At 61.3% G+C, this 24,581-nt stretch overlaps 1 protein-coding gene across 6 annotated transcripts; it reads right to left on the reverse strand.

Annotated features, from left to right (window-relative positions):
* Positions 1–1,169: 1,169 nt before the first annotated feature.
* MICALL2 (MICAL like 2) lies at positions 1,170–23,764 on the reverse strand. Of its 6 annotated transcripts, none has more exons than XM_079121759.1 (17): positions 23,601–23,764; positions 16,560–16,608; positions 15,024–15,165; positions 13,999–14,186; positions 13,095–13,210; positions 11,702–12,496; positions 10,069–10,331; positions 9,102–9,195; positions 8,090–8,250; positions 7,444–7,605; positions 6,924–6,988; positions 6,691–6,814; positions 6,449–6,539; positions 6,276–6,349; positions 5,716–5,830; positions 4,728–4,810; positions 1,170–4,419 (listed from the first exon to the last, which is right to left on the reverse strand). In XM_079121759.1, the coding sequence occupies exons 1-17, from the start codon at positions 23,651–23,653 to the stop codon at positions 4,343–4,345; spliced, it is 2,652 nt and encodes an 883-aa protein (XP_078977885.1). In that variant the 5' UTR covers positions 23,654–23,764; the 3' UTR covers positions 1,170–4,342. The 6 variants fall into 6 exon arrangements, 5 of the variants coding, with proteins under 5 accessions (XP_078977885.1, XP_078977886.1, XP_078977887.1 ...); XM_079121757.1 differs by lacking the exon at positions 23,601–23,764 and adding an exon at positions 22,809–23,116 and having other exon boundaries at positions 1,171–4,419; XM_079121758.1 differs by lacking the exon at positions 23,601–23,764 and adding an exon at positions 22,809–23,116 and having other exon boundaries at positions 1,172–4,419; positions 4,728–4,774.
* Positions 23,765–24,581: the final 817 nt, after the last annotated feature.

Below are 24,581 nucleotides of genomic sequence, written 5' to 3' on the forward strand. Positions count from 1 at the left end.
AGTTTTCTCCCACGGGTTGGGCACGTGGTCAGGGGTGGGGGGCATCCTAGGGTGAAGCTGGACTTAGCCTTGCACGTAACAGAGGGGAACCCCAAGGGTTTCCAGAAGGGACGGGGACACTGGCCCAGACACACAGGGGGCCAGGAATGGAAAGGAGGATGCTGGACAGGAAAGCACAGATCTGGGAAAGAAGGAGGAAGCGGACAGGAAGTGGACAGGGCAGGGCAACAGTGCTAGGCCCTCAGGACGTGTAAGAAGACGCCAAGAGGACACCATGGAAACGGCCAGTGGGATCTCAGTGAGCCACCCCGTCCAACAGAACACAGCACCAGCTACGGATGCAAGAGTCACGTACATGATTTAGAATTTGCTTGTAGCCATGTTTTTAAAAATAAGCAAAAAGAAAGAGGTATTGCCAGTCGTGGTGGTGCACGCCTGTAATCCCAGGGGCTCAGAAGGCTGAGGCAGGACAGTGGCGAGTTCAAAGCCAGCCTCAGCAACTTGTGAGGCCCTAAGCAACTTAGAGAGACCCTGTCTCTAAATAAAATATTTAAAAAGGCTGGGGATGTGGCTCAGTGGTTAAGTGCCCCTGGGTTCAATCCCCAGTTTAAAAAAAAAAGAGATAAAGTGTATTTAATGACATTTTATTTAACCCAATCTACCAAAAATATTGCCACCTCAATAAGAAACCAATACAAAACGTTAGTAGCGATCTGCCGTGGACTGCATGTGGGTTTTATGTTTCTGGTGCACCTTAATTTGACGGGCCATATTCCAGGTGCTTGACAGCCACCGTAGCGTGTGGCCCACATCACAGGACCCCATTCCCCACCAACAGTTGTTAACCTGAACTTCCCTTTTGAAAGCCGGGCTGGCTGTCCTCGACGGCCAGGGCTTTGTGGTAACCTGAGCTGAAGCAGGAGACGGCTGGACCAGCAGGCTCTGAATCCTGTCCTCAAGGTCTCGCAGACGCCAAAATTGTCCCAGTGTCCCTGACCCGAGCCACCTGCCAACAAGACCAAGGGCATCTCCCCGGGGAACCAGCCCCGCTGCCCAGCGCCTCCACTCACAAATCCAGCCGCCACTTTCTAGAAAGTTCTCCCTCGTAAATAAATGAGAATAGAAATGGCCCATATGGATACATAATGTTGTTAAAACCACTGATTAAGTTTTACACAACCGTGTGAGAGCAAACGAAAAGGTTTTAGCTTTTTAATTTAAGAAAAGAGGAATATGATATAATTTCAATTTGTGATAAGATAAGATGTTCTCGATATTGCAGTTTCAATTGGATTACATCCTAATGTACTTTATAAAGTGTCAGGACGGCTGCAGATTAAGGTGTGTGTGTGATATTCTTTATTAACAATTTAATGGGCCGGTGTTCGCTCTATCCGTCTTCATCAAGCTTTCCAGCCCGCCTGGGAGACCTCGTTAGTGAAGAACCCGGAACTCCAGACTGGGACAGGAAGACTGGGATTCCTCGGTGAAGACCAGCCTGAGGAGAGACTCTCAGGTGGACCAGCAGACAGACGGGCTTCCAGTGCCTGGTTAAAGGCCTCTACTAGCAGGGCCCCGGGAGGCAGCAACCAGGCAGAGGTGGAAGGGCCCTGCCTGCAGGCAGCAGGCCGCCCCTGTCCTCTGGCCGAGACCTCCTGTGGGGTTAGGAGTCTCCAGAAAGAGCCACGTGGCCGCCTCCCACACCTTGCTCCAGATTCCCAGGGCTCCAGAATTCAGAACACAGCCCTTGTCACCCTTGGGGGTCTTCCTGAGCCCCCTGAGCACATACCCAGGCCCAAAGGGAGGTGCATGTGAGCAGGCAGGACCCGGCCCTCAGGAAGAGCTGAGTGGGCTATGGGTTCAACTCTTGCCCTGGGCCCTACACACACTGGGGGGTCTGATGGAGTCTGGCTCTAGTAGAGGCTGTGTCCTGGGCTCCAGGTGTGGCCCTCAGCTCTGGGATGCCCCAGAAAGCTCCCCCAAGGGACCCCCAAGTCCTCACCAGTGCGCTCAGCTCCGGGGTAGGCAGGCGGCTCCCTGGGTCCCTCGGCAAGCACGCATGAGTCAGGCAGCAGCGGTCTCCATGGCCAGTGGACACAGACCACGTTGCTCTTCCCCTCACACAGGTGACAAAGTGGGGGCCAGAGGGTGCTGACAACCTGCGTCACAGCTGGAACTCAGGTTTGGCTCACTCAGTCACCCACTCAGAGAGCCGAGCTCCACTAGAGGCCAGGCATTGTCCTGGAGCAGGGGACACGGTGGGAGGACAGGCAACCCCTGGCCTCCAGAGCTTGCACCTGAGAGGGAAGATGGCCAACAGCCAGAGCCAGAAGGTGAGCTCCAGGGGCTGAGGGACCAGGCCTCCTGTCCCAGGAGGGCACAGCTACTCAGAGACCTGAACGTGGGCCCTGAGGGCTCAGGCAGAGGGGCCCTGTACGTGCAGAGTCCTGTGGCACAGAGGCCAGGGCACTGGGAGCAGAGGGCTGAGAGGGCCGTGGAGGAGGTGAGGCTGGAGTCCCCCCAGGGACCTGGGAAGATGGGCCACCTGGCTGAGCTGGCGCCTGGACAGGCCCCTGCCCTTCCTGCTGCAGCCACAGAGGCCGCGCCCCCCACACCTCCCCTGAGGAGGTCTGAGTCCTTGCTGCTCCCAGGCCTGGACAGTCCTTCCATCCAGCCTTTGTTTCAGACCCACGGGGGCTGCAGGGCTGAGGACCTCTGGACCCAGGGGCGGGTGGGGGCAGGGGCAGCCCCTCCCCTAATTAGCCCCCACCCTATATCCACACAGGAATACCATTGTTCCAGGCCACTCCTGGGGACAGAAAGGACTGAACACATTTTAAGCTCCTCCCGCTTACACAGGCAGGAGAGGGTGGCCCTGGAACCTCTGGAGCCCCCCGGCTCCAATCTGGGGTGCAGGGCAAGTTGCCTGGTCAGTGGGGGGTGGGTTGCTTCAAAGCTGGGGGCGAGCAGTATGAACCAGCCCTGCCCCCGCCCCAGGGGCCACCCCAGGGGCCCACAGGCTGCACTGCTGCCACTGGCTGCCAGAGCCCAGCCTCTGGCCGGGGGGGTGCCTTGAGTTCACATTCCCAGTGGCCTGCCTCCAATGTCACACGGGGCTGCAGGTGCTGGGCCCTGGCAGGCAGCAATGCATCCTGCCCCGTCGGTCAGTGCTTGGGGGCCTTGACTTTCAGGGCTCCATTTACTGAGCACCAGGGCGTCTAGCCAGCACCACTTGGCACCCCACAGTACTCCTGGGGTCCCCTGATGGCCAGGTCAGGAGTATTGCCCTGAGGGGTACCTTAGAGTTGTGTGGCTCCAGCAGGCCAGCCCAGGTGCCCAAGGTGGTAACTGGATGACTTTCCTTCCCCACCTGAAAGCTCCATGCTCCCCTCCTGACCTACCGCCCCCGCAGAGCGCTCATGACCCCTCCAGGGCACAGTCCAGAAGCCCAGAGTCCCACCCCAGGTTCCAGTCCCAGGCCTGCATCTGCTGTGCAGCTTCAGGGTATTGTATCACCTCTCTGAGCCTCAATGTCCTTCTCCTGGAAATGGAGCTGCTTTGGGGTACACCGGGCTGCCCCATCCCCGCTGCGTGGCACTCTGCCTCCCCCTGGTGGCCAGGATGCTACACTGCCACAGGTCCCCTGATGGGTCAGGTCTAGGACATTCGTCTGGGAGCCCACCGTCCAAACCCCTCCCAGCTTCACTCTAATACCGAGGCCCTGGGGCCTCTGCTCAGAACTGCTCACAGCACCCAGGGCCCAAGGAAGCTGGCCATACTGGAGCCCAGGGCCCAGGCTGATGACAACTGGGGCAGCCAGTCTCCTGACTCTTCCCTCTGGCCTCTCTGCATCTTCAAGCTCCCAGACCATGATCCTGTAGTTCCTTTGGCCAGTCACACCCTTGCATTCCAGGGTCCAGCCACCAGTGCCTGGGACACCCAAGGTCTTGGATGTCAGCCACTGAGATGCACATCTCCAGTGGGCCCGCCGGAGTTCAGTGCCACAGGGCCCCAGCCCCACCTCCCATGGGCCTCTCATGCAGCCCAGAGGCGGAACACCCTCCTAGTGAGGCCAGGCAAGGCCCAGAGAGGGTGAGCTCCTACTCAAGGCCACAGAGCACATCCCCCTGGGTAGAGCTGGACGGAGGAAGGGCCCTTGGTCCAGTGCTGGGCCCCCAGCACACACAGGAACTGTGGGGGAGCAGGACAGCAGGGGGCATCTGTCAGTTTCTTTATTGAAACCACCAGGAAAGAGAGGCACAGGGCTCATGGCCCCGAGTGCCCCCTCCAGTCCCTGCCCAGGCCAAGGTCCAGAGAGGTCCTGCAGCCCCTGGCAGGCAGCTCAATCAGGGTGACCACTTTTGCTCTTAGGAGACCAGATCTTAGGCAGGCGGAACTTGGACTTCCTCCTTTGGAGACCTGAGGGGAGGAAAGGCCAGTGAGGTCATGCCAGACGCTGTGGAATGTCCTTCCCTTCCACCCACTGGGTCCTCCAGGGCTGCAGAAAGACAGGGTCCAGAGCAGGTTTGTACCCCATCCTCAGAGTGCCCACCCCACTGAGCACGTGAGCATCCCTGGCAAGTGCCCCACGCACACCCACAGCCATCGGCCCCGGGAGTGGTGGCCAGTGGCTCCCCAGAGAGAGTCAGCCTGTGCACCAAGGCTGCCGTCTGGACCCAGGACCCGCTCCCAGGCAGCTCCTGCCCCACCGCCCAGCCCTGGGATACCCAGCTTCTGGATCATGCTCTGTAGCATCTGGTCCTCCTCCTGCTCCCTGGAACAGAGACGGGTGGCCGTGAGGCAACATGCCCTGGACAGGGCAGGGGAGACACACTGTCTCCAGTCCCCTCCCACCAGAGCCCTGGCCCCACCTGACACTGTGCCACCTGCACTCTCCAGAACAAGAGGCCAGAGCTGACACCACTCTACCCACCAGGGCAGACCCCTGCCCTCCCCAGGCCCAGCCCCTTAACAGTGATCTGGGACAGCAGGTGCCCTGAGCTGACCACACCAGTGTCCCAGGACAGCAGGTGCCCTGGGCTGACTACACTAGCGACCTGGGAAGGCAGGGACCCTGGGCTGACCACACCAGTGACCTGGAGATAACAGGGGGCCTTGGGCTGACCACATCAGTGACCTGGGACAGCAGGCGCCCTGGGTTGACCACACTGGTGACCTGGGACAGCAGGGGACCTGGAATTACCCAGGTAAAAATGCCTTCAGACTCCTACTTGGGCTCAGCCTTGGCTGCTGACCCTGCGTGGACCAGACAAAGTCCTCATGTGACACATGAGACAGGAAAGGTCTTTGGGGACAGCCCTGAAGCCACACGACCCAGTGAAGACACTCAGTTGTGCAAATTTACACTAAAAATAAAATTTTAGGTCCAGCTCCCCAGCTGCACAGGCTGCAGGACAAGTGACCAATAACCACACGTGGCCAGGGGACAGTCCTGATAAAGGGACATTTCTACCACAGCAGAAGGTTCCTCCAGACAAGCTAACCCTGAAGGCCAGGGACCTGGGGCAAGAAGGAGCTCTGCGGCCAGGACCTGAGACAGTGGCCTAGGGGGCCTCCAGGGGCGAGGGGCCCACCTGAGGGACGCCCCTGACTGCACGGGTCCCCCCTCCCTGAGGGGTGGGAAGGGGCAGGTGAGAGCAGCCAGGCTGGGAGGGGCCTGGTCCCTGGTGACACTCCCTGGCCCCGCCCCCTCACCGGAGCCGGTCCTCGTCCAGGAAGTCCACGATGTCGCTGCGGTCATTCACGGTGTTCACGTACTGGCTCAGCAGCTCCTGCTCCCGCTGCCGGTCCTGCGGTGACTTCAGAGCCTCTGTGAGGACAGCCGGCCATCAGCGTTCCGGTCCTGCCCGGGCTTCTTCACTGGCGGGAAGGTGCAGTGCTGGGCCCCGAGCGGGCTCCAGGCAGCAGGTGGGGGAAGGGACTGGCCAGCCTGAGTGCTGACCACAGTGGGACACGGAAGCAGCTCAGGGCCCAGCCTCAGCAAGGACAGGGTGGCAGTAATGGCCACCGGGAGGCGCGCCTCACACACCACTCACTCTGCCTCACCAGCTGTGAGGGTGCCACATGTCTCATTTTGGAAGGGACAGAAGCCAGGACAGAGGACAGGCGGCCAGGAAGTGGAGGAGCTAAAACCCAAAACCTGGCCTGCCTGCTGGGGCCACTGGCCTCCCACAGGGGCAGCGGGGCAGCCTCGGCTGGCCGGTTCCCTGTGGCCCCTGGGCTGGGCTTCCTGGCAGGAGGGGCACAGGACGCACCGGGCTTGGCCATCAGCCTTCGCAGTTCACCCTCGAGGTCCAGCTGCTGTTCCTCCAGGCGCTGGTCCTTGGACCTGCCAGGCACAGGGGTCTGAGCCTGGCCTGAGCCGGCTGCTCTTGCCCGAGCCTTCGGGGACAGGGCCCTGTGGCGGCCGGGGCTGCGGGACGCTCACTTGTACATCAGCTCCGACTCCAGCCTCAGCAGCAGCTGCTTCTCGTGAATGAGCCGGAACCAGTCCACCATGAGGCTGTCCTCTGTGTCATCTGAGGAGAGAGGCTGGCTGGACGCAGGGAGGGACTGCCGGGGCTCCAGCCCCCCGCCCAGCACGAGGGGTTTCTGCCTGGGTCAGGGTCCCAGGGCCAAGGACATGCCCCAGCCAGGCAGGGCATTCGGGAGGGGCTGGGCCTGGCTCACCTCCCTCTGCCGCCCGCAGACGCTTCTCCAGCTCGACGCCCCTGAGTTCCAGCACGTCCAGCTGCCTCTCGATGTCCTGCACCTGCCTCTGGATCTCCTCTTGGGGGATGTAGTCAGGGTGCAGCTAGGGACCAAGGGCAGTGATGGGGACAATTGGGTGTAGCCGGGGACCAAGGGTGGTGTGGAGAGCACAGGGGCCAGACTCCAGGGCTGCCTACTGCCAGTCTACTCACCCTGACAGGGGAGGGCACCTTCTTGTCAGGCAGAGCCGACATGCTGGCCGGGCCCAAGGGCCTCCCTAGAGAAAGATCAGGCTGAATTCCAGGACCTCAGGGCACCAGGCCCAGTGAGACCTGGACTCAGCCTGGAAGGGTGTGACCCAGGGCTGCCGGCCCGCGTAGTCCCGCGCCACTATCTGGCTGCCTGCCCCAGCCACAGGCACCCAGGCAGTCCCTGCCGGTGCCCAGAGAACAAGAGGTCACACAGCCGACCCAGACCCCTTCCACCATGTCCCCACATTCCTCTGGATCAGCAGTGGAAGACACCCCCTCTAGCACCCCCGGCCACCCCAGACTCTCAGGCTGCCAGGACAGTGCTACCACCCTCTTCACGAGAAAAGACTCGGTCCTCAGGCCCCGCCCCCATTCTGGGCTCAAGGAGCTCCTACACTCCCTCCAAAGCCCCAGCAGGCATCTCCTCCTCAGAGGAAGCCTCCCTTGGTCCACGCCCCAAACAGAAGCATTTCGGGCTGACCTGGCATGCCCTCAGGATGGGGCTTCTCCTCCTTCCAGCTCCTGGCCAGGGCTTCCTGCCCAGAGGGGTCTGGCTGAAGCCAGTCAGCAGAAACATCAAGGTTGGCAGGGACAGCCAGTCTCCTGCGGGGGGAGGGGGAGGGGGCCGGGGAGGGGGAAGCGGCTGCCCACAGGCAGGAGACAGAGCCACGCGTCAGGCCAGGGACCACCAGGAGCACTGTGTCCCCAGATGGCTGACATCACAACACCCTGGGCCTCCCCAGGGGACAGCCCCACGATCCCCCCACTCCACATTCTGCCCGAACTGGCCTTGTCTACCTAGAGGGCAGCATCCTGACTGACCCTCAGGATGGGCAACTGCTCCAGGCCACACAGGAAGTGACCTGAGAGGTGGACCCAGATGTGGGATGACTGTGAGTGATGGGAGCAAACACGGAGAGACAGACACACGACACACCGGACCCCACACCTGAGCGCATCCAGGTGTACACTCTCCGCACCTGAGCACACGGGAATCCCGCCTAGAACACGCCTGCGCACGTGCATGCCCCGCCTCCACTGAGAACACCACGCCCCTTCCTGCCACAGTCCAGAGGATGGCACGCACCTAGGACCGCACCCCAAGAGGTGCCTGGAGTCCACATTACCTGAGAGGCCAGACCCAGGGCCGGCTGGACTCGGTGTCCTGTCAGGCCGCACAGGGGTCAGTGTGATGCAGACACCCCCATCAGAGCTGCCTGAGGCCTTCCTGGGGGCTTCTCTCACCCTCAGCTCTGCCAGGCCCCGGGGCTCCTTCAGCTCCAAAGACCTGGGCAGAAAGCACAGGGCAGCCATAGTCCTTATCAGCTCAGGCAGGGGACCCCGGAGACAGCCTCCCAAAGCCACAGGCAGACAGGAGGGAAGCATGCAGCCTGAGGACAGGGCGGCCTGGGATATTCCAGGCGGTCATCTGCCTCCCCGCTCAAGAGCCAAGCCTGTTTGGACCCCGTGGGGCACACAGTTGTGCTGACCTCCACATACTCACCTGTGAACCCCCTCCACGGATGTGAGCACAAGCTCAGGTGTTCACAGGTGACCAGACACAAGCCCAGAACCCGTGTGCACGTGCATGTGAGCTGCTGTGTCCATCTGACCTGCTGCCTGATATCTGGTGTGTGCTCCTATGTCACTCTGCTGGTATGAGTTGGCCCCTGTCACTCAGCTGGTGTAAGTTGTCCGTCCCATCATTCAGCTGGTGTGAACAGGCCTATCATTCAGCTGGTGTGAGTCATCCTGCCACTCGCCCTCTGTCACCCGGCTGGGTGAGTCAACTCATCACTTGGCTGCTATGAATCATCCTCAGCTGTTGTGTGAGTTGTTGCCTGTCACTCAGCTGGTGTGAATGCTCCCCTGTCACTCAGCTGGTGTGAATACTCCCCTGTCACTCAGTTGGTGTGAAATTGATCCCTGTCGTTCCTCTGGTGTGAGCCAGGTTCTGCTGGGTACGTCTGAGGGCCCAGGGACGTGCATTCATGGGTGCCGCAGTGAGTAAATGTGCTGACACGTGTCGTCAAGCTCCCACAGCCTTCGCCAAGTACCTCTTGTGCCAGACCCTGTGCCCACTCAACCCCAAAGGCAGGAGGGGGTCCAGGCAGGCGAGCCCCACCCAGCAGCCCTCACCTCCCAGCAGGGGCCTTCTTATCCACAGGCTTCAGGCGGGCCCTCCATCCTTCTGGCCCATCCTCCTGGCCTTCCTGGTGGCTGGCACCTGGGCCTGGGTAGAAGAACGGGGTCAAGGGCCAAGGAGCCAATTCGTAACAAGGGTCTTCCCAGTCAGGTGTTTTCCGGGAAACGCATCTTCCTGCAGTCACCTACCCTCAGAAACCCCCAGAGCGATCCCAGTGTTCAGGAAGAAGCCCTGAACTGGCATCAGAGACGGGGCTTCCAGCCTGGCCCCCTCTGAGCCTCAACTTCCTCTTCTGCTTTCTGGGCAGGGGTGTGTGAGGTGAGCCCCGGGAACTCGTGGGTGCCCCCAGGAAAGGAACGGCTAAGCTGTGGCTGCCCATCGGCAAGCTTTCCCAGCTCAGACCTGAAGGTGGCTCTGTCAGCGGGGACTCAGCCAAAGCGATGGAGAGATCCAGAAAAACAATTTGCACAGTACAAACTGCCAGCTCTGAGCCAGCTCGATGGTACCACGGGCACCTCTAAGACCCACCAGATGTCTAGAAAAAAGTCCAGAACCCAGAGAAGCCTCGAGGCCCTGAGTCAGGGAGGACAGCGTGGCCCAGAGCCTCCGGGGCAGCAGAACTTCATGGGGGCTTCATGACAGAGGGGAGTCTCGTACTAGGACAGAGCCGGCACCAGGAACCACTGAGAATCTCAACTGAGGACAGCAGCCACAGGGACTGGGCCAGGCCCTGGCCAGGAGAAGCATACACTGCGTGGCAAATGGCGACAGGCAGCGAGGCCCTTTGGAACACATGCCACAGCCACGTGGGAGCAAGCAAGAACCCAGGGTAGCTGAGGCTACTGTCACAGAGACTCTCCCGGCCCTGGAGCAAGACCAAGAGTCAGGCTGTGCGACAGCAGCCGAGCAGGCACAGCCCAGGGAGAAGGGCAGCGGAGTCCACACCAAAAAGGCTCTTACCCTTTGCAGGTGGGGCCTCCGGCTTCAGCCTGGAGGCAGCACTTGTCCGGCCTACCCCAGAGGATACGGCCAAGTGCCCTCCGCCCACCTGGGGCAATGACCTTGATGTGCTGCCCACACGCAGAGGGGGAGGCAGCTCCGTCCTCGAAGCGGGGCTTTGAGCCTGGGGAGTCGCTGAATGTGGGAGCTGGGCTGAGGGAATTGCTCGTGGCCCTTCAGTTTTGGGATGGGGATTGGAGGCAGGGGTGGCGACTGGGTTGGGCCTGTGGGTAAGAGAGCAGGCATCAGGCAGGGGAGGATCCAGGATCTCCTCCCAGCATCCCAGGCAGAAGCCACACAGACTCTCCCAAAGCTAATTCCCAGCATCCACCCTCCAGAGCACAGTCCGCCCAGCAAAGGATGGGCCATGGGCATCATTTATGGCACTTGAATACATTGGTGGCTGATGTGCCATTAAATCCAGTGTTGGCTGAGATTCAAAATATTCCCAGACACAACCCACACAGGCCAGGACCTAGAAGCACTGGGGACTTCACTGTGGAGGCCCTGCCCAGAGCCGCCCTCAGCAGCTCAAAGCTGTGTGGCCCAGCAGGCAGAAGGCCTCCACATGGGCCGCACCTGGGGACTATCTTGCGCTCCTTGGGATGAAGACACATGCAGGAAGCCAGGCTGCTGGCACAAAGCCCAGGGTGGGGACACCAGCACCTCCCCAAGCCAGGCGCTTGGTTCTGCTGGGGGCAAGGCAACTCCCCGGGAAGGGCAGGTGGGCTCACGCTCCTCCCATCCCCGTGACCGCCCTGGGAGTCTGGGCACCAGTTTGGAGGGCCATCAGGCAGGTCTAAGCCAAGGGGAGAACAGAGGCAGCAAACAGCATGTCACCAGCTGGGGTGGGGTCTCCTTACTCGCTAGGTGACTGCGCTGGATGGAGCAGGGTCCCCTAAAGGTCATGTCCAAAGGGACGCTCAGAGTGGGACCTTATTTGGAAAAAGGGCTTTGCGGATGTGGTCACGTTACAATAGGGTCTGGCTGGAGTGGTGTCCTTACAAGAGACAGAGGAGACACGTGGGAGGATGGAGAGGTGCGGCCACAGGCCCAGGCCCCTCCCCTGGGGCCTCCCAGGGAGCACGGCCTACCCCCAACCCGATGCCACACTTCTGGCCTCCAGACTGAGAGGACACTATGCCGTTGAAGCTACCCGGTGATCGGCTCTGACACTAACAGTGACTGTCCCCATTCTGACACCTGCTCAGGGTCCAGGGGAAGGCACTGCACATGCACCAAATGGCCGGCACTCAGACCCTGCCAGCGTGGCACCCCGGCTCAAACCTGTTTTCTCATCTATAAAGCGAGGGTCCTCCACACTGACCTGTGTGTGCCCCATAGCAGACCCCGGGGGGTAGTGTCACTGCACATGAGACCTGAGCACGTGCAGAGGGCAGCCCGTCACCAAGCCCAGCGGCTCCTGTAATTCTCTCCCCATTTCCCAGATGGGAAAACAGAGGCTGGGGGAAATGCAGTCTCTGCGACCACAAGGCCCAGAACCTCCCAGCTGACCCTCAACCCTCTGGCCTCTCGGGGGCCCCAGTGGCGGTGGACAGGCAGTGACTGTGCCCTAGGCTCCTCCTCCACCTACCTGCGCGGCGCCTGGGTGCCAGCCTCCCTCAGCCCGGGAAGGGCCTTCCTGAGAACGCTCAGGGCCTGCTCTCTGCCGCTGTCCCGGGAAGGGGCATCTGCAGCAGCAGGGCCTCTGCTTACTGGGCCACTGCTGGGGGGCACCAGTGTCTGGAGGAACTTCTCCCGGGCCTGCTGGGTCCTGGAGGCTGTGGGGGTCCAGGCTGGAGGGTCCGCTGTGCCTGGAGGCACCAAGCTTGAATGGGGCTTGGTCTGGGCAGTTGCCACCTGAAGGGCTCCCCCACCTTGTGGTGCAGCAGGGCGAGGGTCCAGGGCACTTGGGGACACAGCAGGACGAGAGCTGGCTGCCACTGCACCCTGGGCAGGAGACGACCACCCCACTGGGGAGCTGTTGGTCACATGTGTGCTGGCTTTGCTGTCCACAGAGGAGGCCACTCGGTTCGTGGAGAGCCTGGGCCCTGCTGGGCTCCCCACACGGATGTGGGAGGAGGTGGCTGGAGGGTCACATGCAGCTGGAACAAAACCCCGGGCAGCCTTGTTGCCTATTGCAGGCTCCTGGGCCGCTGGCCTGGCCTTTGGGGCTGCCTCCCTCAGCCCGTTGGTCTCCTGGGTCTTCTGCGGGGCGCTGGGGGGCCAGGCGTGCCCAGGAACGGCCCCCGTCTGCCTGGAGGTTGGGCCTGGCAACGTGGGGCACGCAGAGGCGGCTCTGGGGTGGTGGCTGGTACAGACGAAGACGCCCGGCTCTCCCGTGGCTCGGTAGGCCCCTGAGCGCAGCGTGTTGGAGCACTGCTGGCACCTGCAGGTCACCAGGGGCTCTGGTCACTCATCCTTCACTTGCTCATTCGTTCACTTTCCCAAGGGCACAGAGGGATGTACTCCTGTGTCTACACATGTGGTCACTGACTCATTCAACAAACCCTCTTCTCACATTCGTAACTGCTGTGAGTCACAGACTCCACCCAGAATCTCGCTAGGTGTGTGGGAGCCCCAGAGTGTTCCTGTCGGCACACGCACAAGTCACTCTATGCCCCACTTTGGGGGCTGACTCACCCCCAGTCTTGCAGATGGAGGCCCTGGGGCTTGCCTCCCAGCCTGGGAGCCACAGGGTGGCCGAGGAGAGGGCTGTCAACGGCCACAAGGTAGAAAGCCCCAGTGTGAAGGTCTGAGAGGGCCTGGGGAGATGGAATCAGCCCGTCTGCAAGGACAGTTGAAGGGCCTCTCCCAGGGGACACTGGGACACTGCATCAGGCCCTGGGGACCAGGGAACAGCTGGGCATCTCTGGCCACCAGCAACTGGTAAGACTGAGCAGGATGTGGCCAGACGGAAGGGCGACAGGAGCCAGGGCAGGGATCTGGCAGGGGAGGTGCACACCTGGGCGTAGGGGCGGGCCCACCTGAAGCAGCTCCGGTGGTAGAGCTTCCCATCAGCCAGGTGTCGCTGCACCAGGTGCACGTGCTTGCCGCAGACCCCACAGCTGCTGCTGACGGAGCTGCCTGCCACCGCCGGGCCCTGGGAAAGGTGCAGGAGTGGCTGAGTGCCAGCTGAGCTCCCCAGCCTCCCGTCTCAGCCAGGACACACTTACCCTCCCACCCCCACACCAGCTGCCCACGGCATCTGGAGATCCCATTTTGCAGAGTGGAAAACTGAGGTCGCTGCAAGAACAGTGAGTAAGGGGCCGGTCAGGGATCCAAGCTCAGGGCCTCCAGCCTAGCCCTGGGGAGGGAGTGGAGGTCTGGCTTCAGTGGTCCTGGGGAAGGGGTGGGGGTCCGGGGACAGACTGGTCCTCCTTTTCCAGCTGGGACACAGGGGTTCAAGCCCATTTCCAGGATGCTGGTCTTGTGAGGCTGAGCTCCTCAGAGCCTGAATGACCACCCAGGGACAGCAGGGGGAGCCCTAACACATCTCTCAGTCTCCACCTCTGAGACGTGGAGCCCCATTGACAGCCCAGCTGGCCTTGGGCGTAAGGGCCAGTCTGCACCCCTACCATCCCAGGAGGGAAGCAAGAAACTGGTTGTGAGCCCAGAAAGGTCTGGGTTTGGGCTCTGCTCCACCTGCATGACCTCCCTGGGCTTCAGTTTACCTGTCTGTATAATGGGGATGATAATCCCTGCTGTGCAGACTGGAAGGAGTCAGCAGGGGAGAGGGAGCCAGCCCAGAAAGCTCTAGAGAAGCAGCTGCAGCTGTCCTGGCTCTGAACCCCAAGGGGAACCACCCACCTCGAGCCCTGTGGTTTGGGGCCACGCACAGCCCCACAAGAGCTGGGGGAAAACCAGAGGGAGGGCTGGTCGGGTGCTTACAGCCTTCAGGGGTGGGCCCTCGGAGACCCCGTCTTTCCTCTGGACCACGGGGTTTGTCCTAGCTGGAGACAGTGGTAGACCCCGGGCTGGGGCATGTGCGGGCAGTTTGGCTGGCTGGCACGGGGCCTTTCCAGAAGGTTCCTCATCGGAGTCGGACGGGGGCCTCTTCACACCAGCCATGCCCCCAACTGCCAAGAGACACACGGGGTCAGGGGTTCCCACCCAGCTGGCACCCTTGCCCTGGAAGGTCCCTGGTTCCCCCAGAGCCTCCAGTGTCCAGCACAGGGCTTGGTGCCAGGGAGGGGCAGGGTGGACCTCCTGGGGCCCTTGCTGGGTGGGGCGGCCCAGGGCACATTCTTCCCAGGGCAGCCCGGCCTGCCCCACACCCACTCCCCGCTGAGAGCCCGATCTGGGGTCAGGCAAAAGGGACTTTTCTGTTTCTCCACCAGGCGGGGCTGGCTCTGTGCCCAGAGCGATTCCGGGGATTTCTGAAGCCTAGAGGAGGAATGTGGGGGCACAAGACTGAGCAGCTCAGCAGGCAAAGGCCTGGGGAAAGCCCGGGCCTGCCACCCTGGCCAGGCCAGGCCAGGCCAGCCCAGCCTTCGTGGCCCCGGAGTCAGGGCAACACTGCCAGGGCCTGATGAGCACTGGACAACAGGCACAGAAGCGCAGAGGTGCGAATGGGCAGTGACCCGGGTGGAGAGGCCCTGGGAGTGAGCAGGAGCCACACCACCCCCAGCACAGCCAGCGGAGAGGGAGGGACCCAGGGCCTGGCTCGGCGTTCATGCTGGGACAAGACCATAGTCCTCTTTAGCGGGGCTCCACACAATGCGAGCCCAGAAAGGCCACCTCCCTGCTTCTCAGCCCACTACCACCCCAGGGACGACGCTGGATGTCAGAACACTGGGGGGCTGGGCAGGGACCCCAAGATGGAGAGCCACATGGCTGCAGCATAAATGGGTTTGGTGGTCCCCAGGAGACCCCACGAGAGCCCAGGCAAGCGCAGGAGGAGGACAGGGACTCACTGGGGGAACGGCCATGGAAATAGTTGTAGTACTGGGACACGTAGGTCAGGATGCTCAGCCGGTCAGGCACCTTCAGGGCCACCATGTCCTCAGCGTCCAGCAAGGCTGGGATACCCAGTTGCTCCTCAGCCACACGAAAGGCCTGGAAGGTGGGCAGGGGTCAGCAGGAAGCAGGCCAGGAGAGCCCTCGTCCTTAGCCCCCAGTCCACACGGGAGCGAAGGCCCTAGGCAAGAACTGGCTTTGAGCCCAGAAAGCCCTGCCCACCTGGGTGACCGGGGCTCAGCTCACCCAACTATAAAAGATGATCAGAATTCCAGCTGCCCTGAAATTGCTCAGGGGAAACCAAGCTTGGGTGGGCTCTGGAAGGGGGTCCCCAAGGCCACATCACCCTGGAGAGTCCCCTGAGCTGCCTGAGCAGCGCCTCTGCTCCAGCCAGGGAGCAGCCTCTGTGGGCATGGCCAACACCCATCCGGAGCCTCCAGGGGCAGAAGGGACACAAGGGCAGCCTGTCTCCTAGCAGCCTAAGCCACAGGGGAGGAGGCTGAGATGGGACACAAGACACTGGGTTGGGGAGGGCCAGGAAACCTGCAATTACAGAGCACCTACGGCATACTGAACATGGCAGATCTTGGCTTCAGCACCACCCCCAGCCCCTCCCCCCATCCACTGCCTCCCTTCAGCACACATCCCCCAGGGGCTCCAACCACTGACCTCTGGTCTGGCCCAGCCCTCCCACTGGCCTCCCTCCTTGCTAGGCCCCAAGCACCCCAGCCTGCTGCCCCGTCTCCTGGACTCACTTGGAAATCCCTGGCGGCAGCTACAGGTGGCTCCATCCACCAGGGCCAGCACCCGTCCACCAAAGGTGGCCGCATGAAAATTGCTCTGGACTCACAGGCCACCCCCATGTAAATCCAAAACAGGGTGCCTGCCCCTCACAGATCTGCAGGCCAGTGAGCTCGTCCTGCTGCCTCCAAACCCAAGGCTCCCCTCTCCTCTGCCCCTCCTCCAAACAGGCCAGAATCCTGCTCCGTCCATGGCCACACGATGGGCGGCCATCCCTGCCCCTCCTCAGCAGCCACAGGAGCAGCTTCCAGCTCCATCTCCCAGGGGTCCCATCTGGCTGGGAGTAAGCCCATGTCCTTCCCACACCCTGATGCCTCCCTGCCTGTCCAGCCAGGCGCCCTCAGCTCAGGGACACCCTTCCTGCTGATCTCCACAAGGCCTACCCAGGACCCCCAGGGCCCTGCCCTCCCACAGCCTCCTAAGACCCTTCTCCGTCTTGGGTGGCTGGGATGCTCCCTGGCCACTCCCTGCCCCCTCACCACCCCACTGAGGAAGAGAGAAGACCTGAGAGATTAGGCCCCAAGATCAGAGGCCATTCCTGGAATGCTGGGCCGCCCGGCTCAGGGCTGGCAGCCGACCTGGACAGTGATCTCAGGCCCCCTTGGGACTACTGTGCAGCAGGGGAGGACTGCCTGGGGTCGGGGTCAGCTTTGAGGCTGGGCTGGGAGGGCGGGGCCAGGTGGGGGACTCACCAGTTTGTTGTTCTCATATATGTTCTCCTTCCGGAGGGCACTGAAGTTTCTGGAAGATTTTTTTAAAAAATCAAAAAACTCATGTCCAAAGCAGCTCAGAATCCAAGAGGGCTGGGGCTGATGGGGTCCCCCAAACAGAGGCCAGGACAGCCTGGCCAGAATACAGCTCAGAATAGACCGCTTCCAACACCAAGTTCAGTGACATGACGCATGGTGGGTCAGGGAGAACAATGTTCTCAAGGACAAGAAGATGGGGTAGATGTGAGAGGCTCCAGGACAGAGGACAGAGACAAAAAGAGAGGCATGGAAAGCCAGGAGGCCAGCCCCCCAACTCTGTCCACCCATCTGTCCCATCACTTGATCTATTTTCACAGGAGGGGAGCTGTCCTCAGCCCTCCACAAACACCTGCCCTCCCCACATTCACCTGTCCCACAGAGTGGATCCTGGTCATGTGTGCATCTCACAGATGAGGAAACCAGGACACAGAGAAGCTAAAGGACGTGCTCAGATCACACAGCAGGAGGCGGGAGGCAGAGCCAGGCCAGGTTTCAGAGCCCAGGCCCTCTAGGTCGAACCGCTCCCTCTCAAGATGGAATGTGTTCCCAAGTGCCCCCCAGGCGCTCCATTTCCTCCAGGGAGAGCCGACCCTCAGAGGTGGGGCCATCAGACCCCTCCATGCCTCCTGGAGGCAGGGCCCCAGGCCAGCCTGGACACAGGCACAGCCCTGCTGGAGTTCCAGCTGACTCCAGACTCCACCCTCCCCAGCATGCCCCAACTGCAGCCCGCCACGGCCCACGGCACACCAGCGGGGACGCTCTGAGTCTGGGTGAGCTGGTTAAACAGGGACCCATCCAGTGGCTGTCAGTGACCACCGCAGGGAGTTGGATTGTTCCAGAAGCTTCCTGGCATGAGAGGCTCAGGTCAAGAGCTGGGTGCTGCCCACCCAGGGCCCAACATCTGACCTTCAAGCCCTCCTCACTGAGCCCTCAGCTCCCCTGCCCCCGAAGATGATAGTTGTGCAGTAGCAGGGCAGACGGAGGAGAGGGAGGTGCCGGGCACCTGAGGCCACCTGGCTGGGACAGCCTGTCTCCCAGACCAGTCAGCCAGTAGAGGTCAGGCCCTGACAACCCTCCAAGAGCCAAGCTGCAAGCCCATTGTACGGATGAGCCAGCAGGGCAGGGCGGACACCACAGGGCCAGCCATCCATCAATCTGCCCAGTGCTGAGGAAGCCTCCAGCGCTTCCGGTGAGGACCTCTTCCCAGGCGATGCGTCCCAGATGTCAAGACCACCCACGAGCACAGGCGCTGAGTGAGGAGAGATGGCAGGACAGATGACAGCAGGGTGCAGGGGCACTCGCAAGGCTGGTGGCCTCTGTCCAGCTGCCTGGGCATGGTCCACAGGGCCCACCCCCACCTGTGGGCCCCAAGCATGTCCAGGAGCACACGGGTAGAGGCCCAGCTCCCTAGGTCCACAGTGCCTGCTGCTCCTCAGCATCTGGGCACAGAAGTCACCTCCCCCCACATTCCCTGGAAAGGTCAAGTCTTCTCCAGATCCCCAGGTCACTGCAAAGGGCAGGCCTGATGTCCGGCACAGAGGCCACAGTGGGGCAGGCAGCAGAACAATTTGTTTAGTCTCCAAACAAAGCAGAGGGAGGCCACCAGCCTCCCGCATTTGCCTCTGTCCACCCAGGGGACTAGCCCCTGTCCTGCAGGGCCATCTGGTCCCCCGACCCAGAGTGAGCATCCACAGCTCCAGGTAGGTCAGGCACCCAGGGTTCCTGTCATGGCAGCAGCACTCTGAGCAGGACACAGGGCACAGGCTGGGCACACCAGGACTGCTGGCCCTTGGGACCAGGTCCAAGCTGCTTCCTGCCTGAGCTCACCCTCTCAGCACAGCCGCGGGTGGTGTCACCTTAGTCCCTGAGGGGCTGAGCTGGGGCCAATGCACTGGCGGAAATCACTGGTCAGGTGGGAACTCCACCCAGCCCTCCAGGAAGTCCACATGGCCAGGACCCCTGACGTCAGGAGCCGAATTGTGTTTCCTCCAAGAAAGTTATATTGGTGTGCAAATCCCCAGAGCATTCGAATGTGACCCAACTTGGAGACCGGGGCTTGAACAAGGTGATTGGATCAACTCTCATCATTGAAAATCAGGTTATTCTGGTACCTGGACCACAGGGCCAGGTACACAATTGGTGCTCCATTCATGCTTGCTGATGAATGAATCCACACAGTGTCTGCTGAGGAAGGTTTCCATGGCAATAGTTTATTCTTTCAACACCAGCAGGACAGATGAATCCGTGGGCCTACAGGTTAGTCACGCATGTTCATCGGTCAGCTCTGTCCAGTGTGTGCCCAGCCTGGCCAGACCCAGGTACAACTCTGCCTCCCACAGGCTACCGCAGCTCCACGCAGTGTTAACTTCAGCCAGGGAAGGTGATGGCTCCCGCCCCAGCCCCTGGGGGCTCTTGGGAAGGTACCCCCTTCCATACTCCTAGCCTTGTGTTGCTCGTTTCTGGGAACAAATGCAGCCAGGCAGGTGGGCAGAGAGGAAAAGACCCTGGCCGTGGGTTTCCAGGAACCTCCAGCACATCTGGAGTTAATTCTACCAGGATGGGGGCAGAGGGATCCAGACAGACTGCCAGAGAGGCCCACACCCCCAAAGCAGAGCAGGATCCAGGGACAGTGCAAACTCAGACACAGACCAACAGCCCAGGCGGCAGCAGGCTGGGCCACCCCCGGGGTGGGAGCCATCCTGGAGAGCTCTGGCCGGAAGGCAGCAGCAGGGGCTTGGGCAGCAGGCCCTCAGGCCTGGAACAGAAGGCCTCTGTCCCCAGGCAGCTTCCTGTGACCACAGGGCCTACGGGGGAGGGGAAGGGAGGTCAGCCCAGCCACAAGTGTCACCCCCACTCCCGCCTAGGGAGGGAGAGAGGGCAGCCTCTCAAGCTTCTGGTGGGGCCTCCCATGTGAGTGTCCCCTGACCCCCACCACAGGAGGCAAGTTAGAGCCTTGGGGACCCTGGGGGAGTCCTGCCACACAGGGAGCCACTACCCAAGGGCTCTGTAAGGTTTCCTAGTTCACCCGCTGCTTCTGGCCTCAGCCACCAGCCTCCAGAGCTGGGGAGGAGGCTTGGAGAATGTTCGGGTCACTCTGCCACATGACTGAGGCTGGGGGTGGGGTGTCTGCAGAACCCCAACTTCATTTCAGCCTCCCCAGGGCTCCTCAAATCCTGAAAAAAGGACTCTGCATCCTTGATCCCAAGAGGAGAGCTGCCAGGCTTCCCTGACCACCAGAAGGGCCCTGGGCAGGTGCACAGTGCCTGCCCACTCCCTCCACCCTAGCCAGCTGCCACAGAGAGCCCCGGGGCAGTTCCTGGTCAGGCCTGGAAGGGGAAGGGGCCACCCTGCAGGAACTCCAGCCCTGACGGGTTCACTTCTCCCTGGGGAGGGTGGGGCTGTTTGCTCTGGGTGGCTCTGGAGTCACCTGGCAGCTGGCAGCTGTGGCTCATGTAGAAACGGACCCTGTAGGCACACACCCTGGAGAGCTGCCTGCAGAAAATCTACAGCTCTGGGGCACACGGGGCAGCTGACTGGGCACTCGCCTATTTCCGGATCCGCAAGTGGAGATTCACACACACCTTCCGGTGGGAGGGGCAGGGATACAGTTCATGTGAACTCCCTCAACCTGCTGGGCACAACCAGGAGCCGGGCACCCCACCTGGCTGGCTCAGTGCCCCATACTTGCTTCCCCAACAGCTGCTCTCCACTGAGGGCCAGAGGAAACATGCTCAGCATGCAGCAGGAAGGACTTCTGTCAGACAAAGAGAAGGACTTCCTGGTGGCAAAACTAGGGATATGAAGACAGGATATCCATCTTCCTGCTACCAGGGGGTCTTCATGTAAGAAGAGGAAGACAGGAGTGTTAGGGGCTGGGTTTCACCAGACCAAGGTCTCACCCAAAGTCTGACTTCAGCGTTCCCCCCAAAACCTGTCCTTCACAAGTTGCCCCAGCCACCATCTGGCCCAGAGACATGGCCAGGCAAGGCAGGAGGCACAGGCCAGGATGTTTAGGACTCAGACTCAGACACAGTGTTGAACACTGGGTGTTCCATTAGCCAATGGCCACCAATCCTGTCAAAACCTGTGTCTATGCAACAAACGGCCACAAACTGGGGCTCCACACACAGGAACTTGCTCCCTCAGTCCTGGGGCCAGAAGCCCAACGTCAAGGCCAGGGCAGGCATGCTCGCTCCAGGAATCTCCTGGCCTCTTCCAGCTTCGCGAAGCCCCAGCAGCCCTGGGCTCAAGGCCCCATCACCCATAGCTGTCTCTTGGACTGAGTGGCTTCCTCTCCTCCCTACTGTGCACAGGCCCCTGCTGAGCTCCTACTACATCTAGAGAGCCCCACCTGCATGCCCCTACCTGTGCGGCTCCATCCACCAGCAGGGTTCTGGGCATATGGGCTACAGCGGTGAGTAAAAGAAGCACCTCCACCTCTGCAAGGGGCAGTCCAGTGGACAGACAGCAAGCAAGCCAGCCATGCACAAGATAATTCCTGGCCGTGGGTCGCTTCAACCAGCCGCCTCTTCCTGTGGTGGCCTCCACTCTCTGAAGTCTCCTTGAGCCTTGATTCATTTGCCTGCTCACTGTGTGACTCTGGGACTAAGTAAGATGGGACTCACTGCATTTGGAGACTCAGCACAGTGCTGGGTACACCACAGGTGCTCAGCAGCCCTCAGTTAAATGAATGGGTATGAGGCGCCTGCTCGTGCATACACAAGTGCATACTCCACGTGCACAGATCTGCTCCCTATGGGCAGTGTGCACCACACCAGGGGCGCAAGCACATCCAGCCTCTGACCCCAGAAATTTGGGAGCGGATGGAAACTCTCCAGGGCCAGAAAAGCCCCAAATGTCCAGTTATACGTGTCCAAGGCTGCTGGGCCGGCCAACAGTGGCACCAGCTTCCCTCCACTGGAAGGCTTCAGGACTTGTTACCCTAGCCCATTCTGGGCTGCCTGGGTTCAGTCACCAGCCAACATTAGTGGGACCCCCGGTAGAGCTCAGCCTGCCAGCCTCACCACTCCAGGTCCCTCTCCCAGGACCACGCCCCCGGCCCACTGTCCATCAAAGCTCAGCTTCAGGCTTTCTGCGTGGTGGCACGTTTTGCTCCAACATGTCCACCTCCGAGGGCAACCAAGGCACAGGCCTGGGCAGGGAGCAGAGACAGCTGAAGTGCCACATAGAGATCCCCTAGGCAGTTCCACAAAACTACATCACTACCTTGGGCAGGAGCCACAGCCTCTTGCTCAAGACTCGTTTTCTGGGGAGAGCAGAGCTTGGTACAGGGGAAGAGCAAGGTGCCAGCATGGCTCGGCCTGGAGTGCTGTGTGACCTGGCAAGGACCCACCTCCCTGGGCCTCAGTTTCCTTGTCTGCACAGCAGGGGGCCTGAGGCCAGGTCCAGAAGGTGCTGCCTCTGGTCTCAACCAGTCCCAAGACCTCCCTGGCAAACACACCGGCAACCCAGCCCTGGTTCCAGTCATTCAGCCAGAGCATTTGCTGAGTGAATAGCTGATGGAACAGATTCAGCATGGGCCAAGATCCAGCAGCAAAGCCAGACTCCTGGCCACCCATGCCAAGACCCTCCTGGGAGAGAGGGCCTGCCCTCTAGCCCCTGCCCACCTCCTGCAGCTCCCAGGAACGGAGCCCCAGTCTTCTTCATGTCCCCCTCACCCCAGGGTGCAGAGGGCTGCCAAGAGGATCTGGGGTCTTGGGCTTCCTGCTCTGACAGCCTCTTTGGGCAGTGATGCTGGGCTGCATTCCCCAAGAAGCCTGAGCAGGCTGGGGAGAGGGGCAGCACCTACACTAGATGCCTGAAAGGACCAAGGTCTTGTCACAGATGCCAGACAGTACCCGGTCTCAGAGGGCCCAAAGGGTAGCTCTGCTGGGCCTTTCCCAGGGAGGGGTGCAAATGGAGCTCAGGACACTGGCCTGAGTCACCACTGACTAAGCCAGCGGCTGTGCTGGCTCTGGCCCAGCTGCCCTTGATGGACGGCACACTAAGGCCATTGGCTGCAGCCTCGGCCCCGGGTGGGCTGTGCTGCAGATCCCTGTCCTTCCCAGTCCCAGATGGCCCATCTCCAGTGGCCCTTACCCGAACCCAGGACAAGCCTCAGTTTCCCGGTCTTTGTGGACACCGAGGCCGTGCAAAGAGGTCAAAGGGCACGGGAACGGCGCGGGCACTCACATGAGGTCAGGTCTGTGGCGGTGCAGGATGGCGCAGAAGGCCAGGCCGTCGCGGAACGACGTGGTCATGTTGGTGATGTTCACGTCGCGGTACCCCTCGCACTGCTGCCGGCACCACTGCTGCAGCGCTTTGATGGCGGCCATGCGGGCGGCGGGTGCTCCCCACGCGGGCCTGGCTGGCTCGGCCCGCCGGCTAAAGCACACTGAGGGACTCGCGGACCGGCTGGCCCGCACGCGAGCAACCGCGGGGACAGGGAGCGGTGGCCACCACCGCCGCAGCAACTGGACCCTGAGCCCGCGCTCTGCCGCCGGCCCCGCCCCCGGAGGCCCCGCCCCCAGAGACCAAGTGCCCCCCGAAGACCCGCCCCGATAGGCCTCGCCCCCTACAGGCCACGCCTCTCGTCCGTCCTGTCCCGGGAAGCCACACCCCCTCCTTGGCCAAGACCAGGCGCCCGCAGGTTCCTGCTGGGCCGCCCGCCCCGCCCACAGCTAGACCTCGCCCACCGCGGCCCCGCCCCGCCGGTCCTGTCCCGGAACGCGGGAGGGGGAGGGGCGGGGCAGCTCCTGCCTCGGTTTCCCGCAGCAGCTCTCTGCAGAGGCTTCGGGTTTTCCTTTCAAGGCCCCAACTCCCACCATCCCACCCGAATCTCCATGGAAAGGTGGAAGGAAGGGCAGGGGGCAGATGGAGAAACTGAGGCTAGAGCACACCCAGCTTCCTAGGGAGCAGGAGGCACCTTGTTCCAGGTTTTTCCAAGTACTTCCCGCCTGATTTCTCTTCACTCCCGGTGCATACCTGCAGAGGTGCCAGACGAGGGTTGAGAAGACAGGCTGGCAAGGTGGGGACATCCCCAGGTCCCATCTCTCCTTTCTAGGGCTGGAGATCCCTGTGTCCACATCCGTTTTCCACTTTGAGTATCTGTGTCACCAGTGATTAAGGAAAGTATCTTTTGGGCCCTAAATTATCCCAGCTGCTGCTCTCCACATTCTTTATGGGAAACCTGGTCCTATGGCCAAGTGAACTGGACTAACACCAGAAATTCAAGATGACCCATCCTCTTGGCTGCCCCAGGGCTTGTTCAGGCCTGAGGCAGGAAGGTGTTTTCCCCTAAGTGGCCCCTGGCAGGGAGCCTGGGCAGCTTCTCTGTCCACTGGCAGGAGCAGAAACATGTCTTCCAATGCTAAGCCACACATGGTCTTTGAGCAGACACCTAGGTCCTGAGCAGGCGCCTGGGTGGGGACCACCTGCTGCCCAGCAGTGTGGAGCCTATGTGAGTGGTGAGTTCTAGTCCCAGGGAAATGCAAACAGGTGCAGAACAGGGATCCCTACTGTCACCTCCGATCGTCATCCTGACCCCTGCCCACCAAAGTTGCTGACCCACCAGGGGGTTCCCAGGAAGGAACATTGTGCCAGTTCTGGGCTGTTCCTGGAACTGGGTTTTCTCACCCTCAGGGCAGCAGTTAGGAGAACCAGAAAAGCAGGTATGGAAGGAGCAACCAAGAAGTGCGTGCAGGGAGGACGTGGAGTGGATGAGGGACCAAGCGGGAGGTGGCCAGGGCACTCTGGAAATCCATCCCTCAGATTCCCATGACACCCAGCCTCCAGGACCTCCTCTGGTGACTGAGTTGGGAGGCAGCAGTAGTGGCAGCTCCCCAGGGCCACCAAAGATGTCCCTACCAGCACCTCACACAGCATGTCTTTCCAGGGTCCCCCAAGCCAGGAGCCAGACACTCCCAATCTGCTCCCTGCTGCCCAGTGCTCCTCTACTGTCAGCCT

Source organism: Sciurus vulgaris (genome assembly GCF_902686455.1).
Source record: "Sciurus vulgaris genome assembly, chromosome: 18".
In the NCBI taxonomy this organism is placed as follows: Eukaryota; Metazoa; Chordata; class Mammalia; order Rodentia; family Sciuridae; genus Sciurus; species Sciurus vulgaris.

Excerpts from the sequence above, each read along its gene's own strand:
- MICALL2 (XM_079121757.1), bottom strand. The coding sequence starts at position 22,951 with ATGGCCGCCATCAAAGCGCTGCAGCAGTGGTGCCGGCAGCAGTGCGAG. Across the intron at positions 10,332-11,701 it reads GGCACCCAGGCGCCGCGCAG|GCCCAACCCAGTCGCCACCC; the intron begins GTAGGTGGAGGA and ends TCTTACCCACAG. Across the intron at positions 6,540-6,690 it reads TCTGCGGGCGGCAGAGGGAG|ATGACACAGAGGACAGCCTC; the intron begins GTGAGCCAGGCC and ends CTCTCTCCTCAG.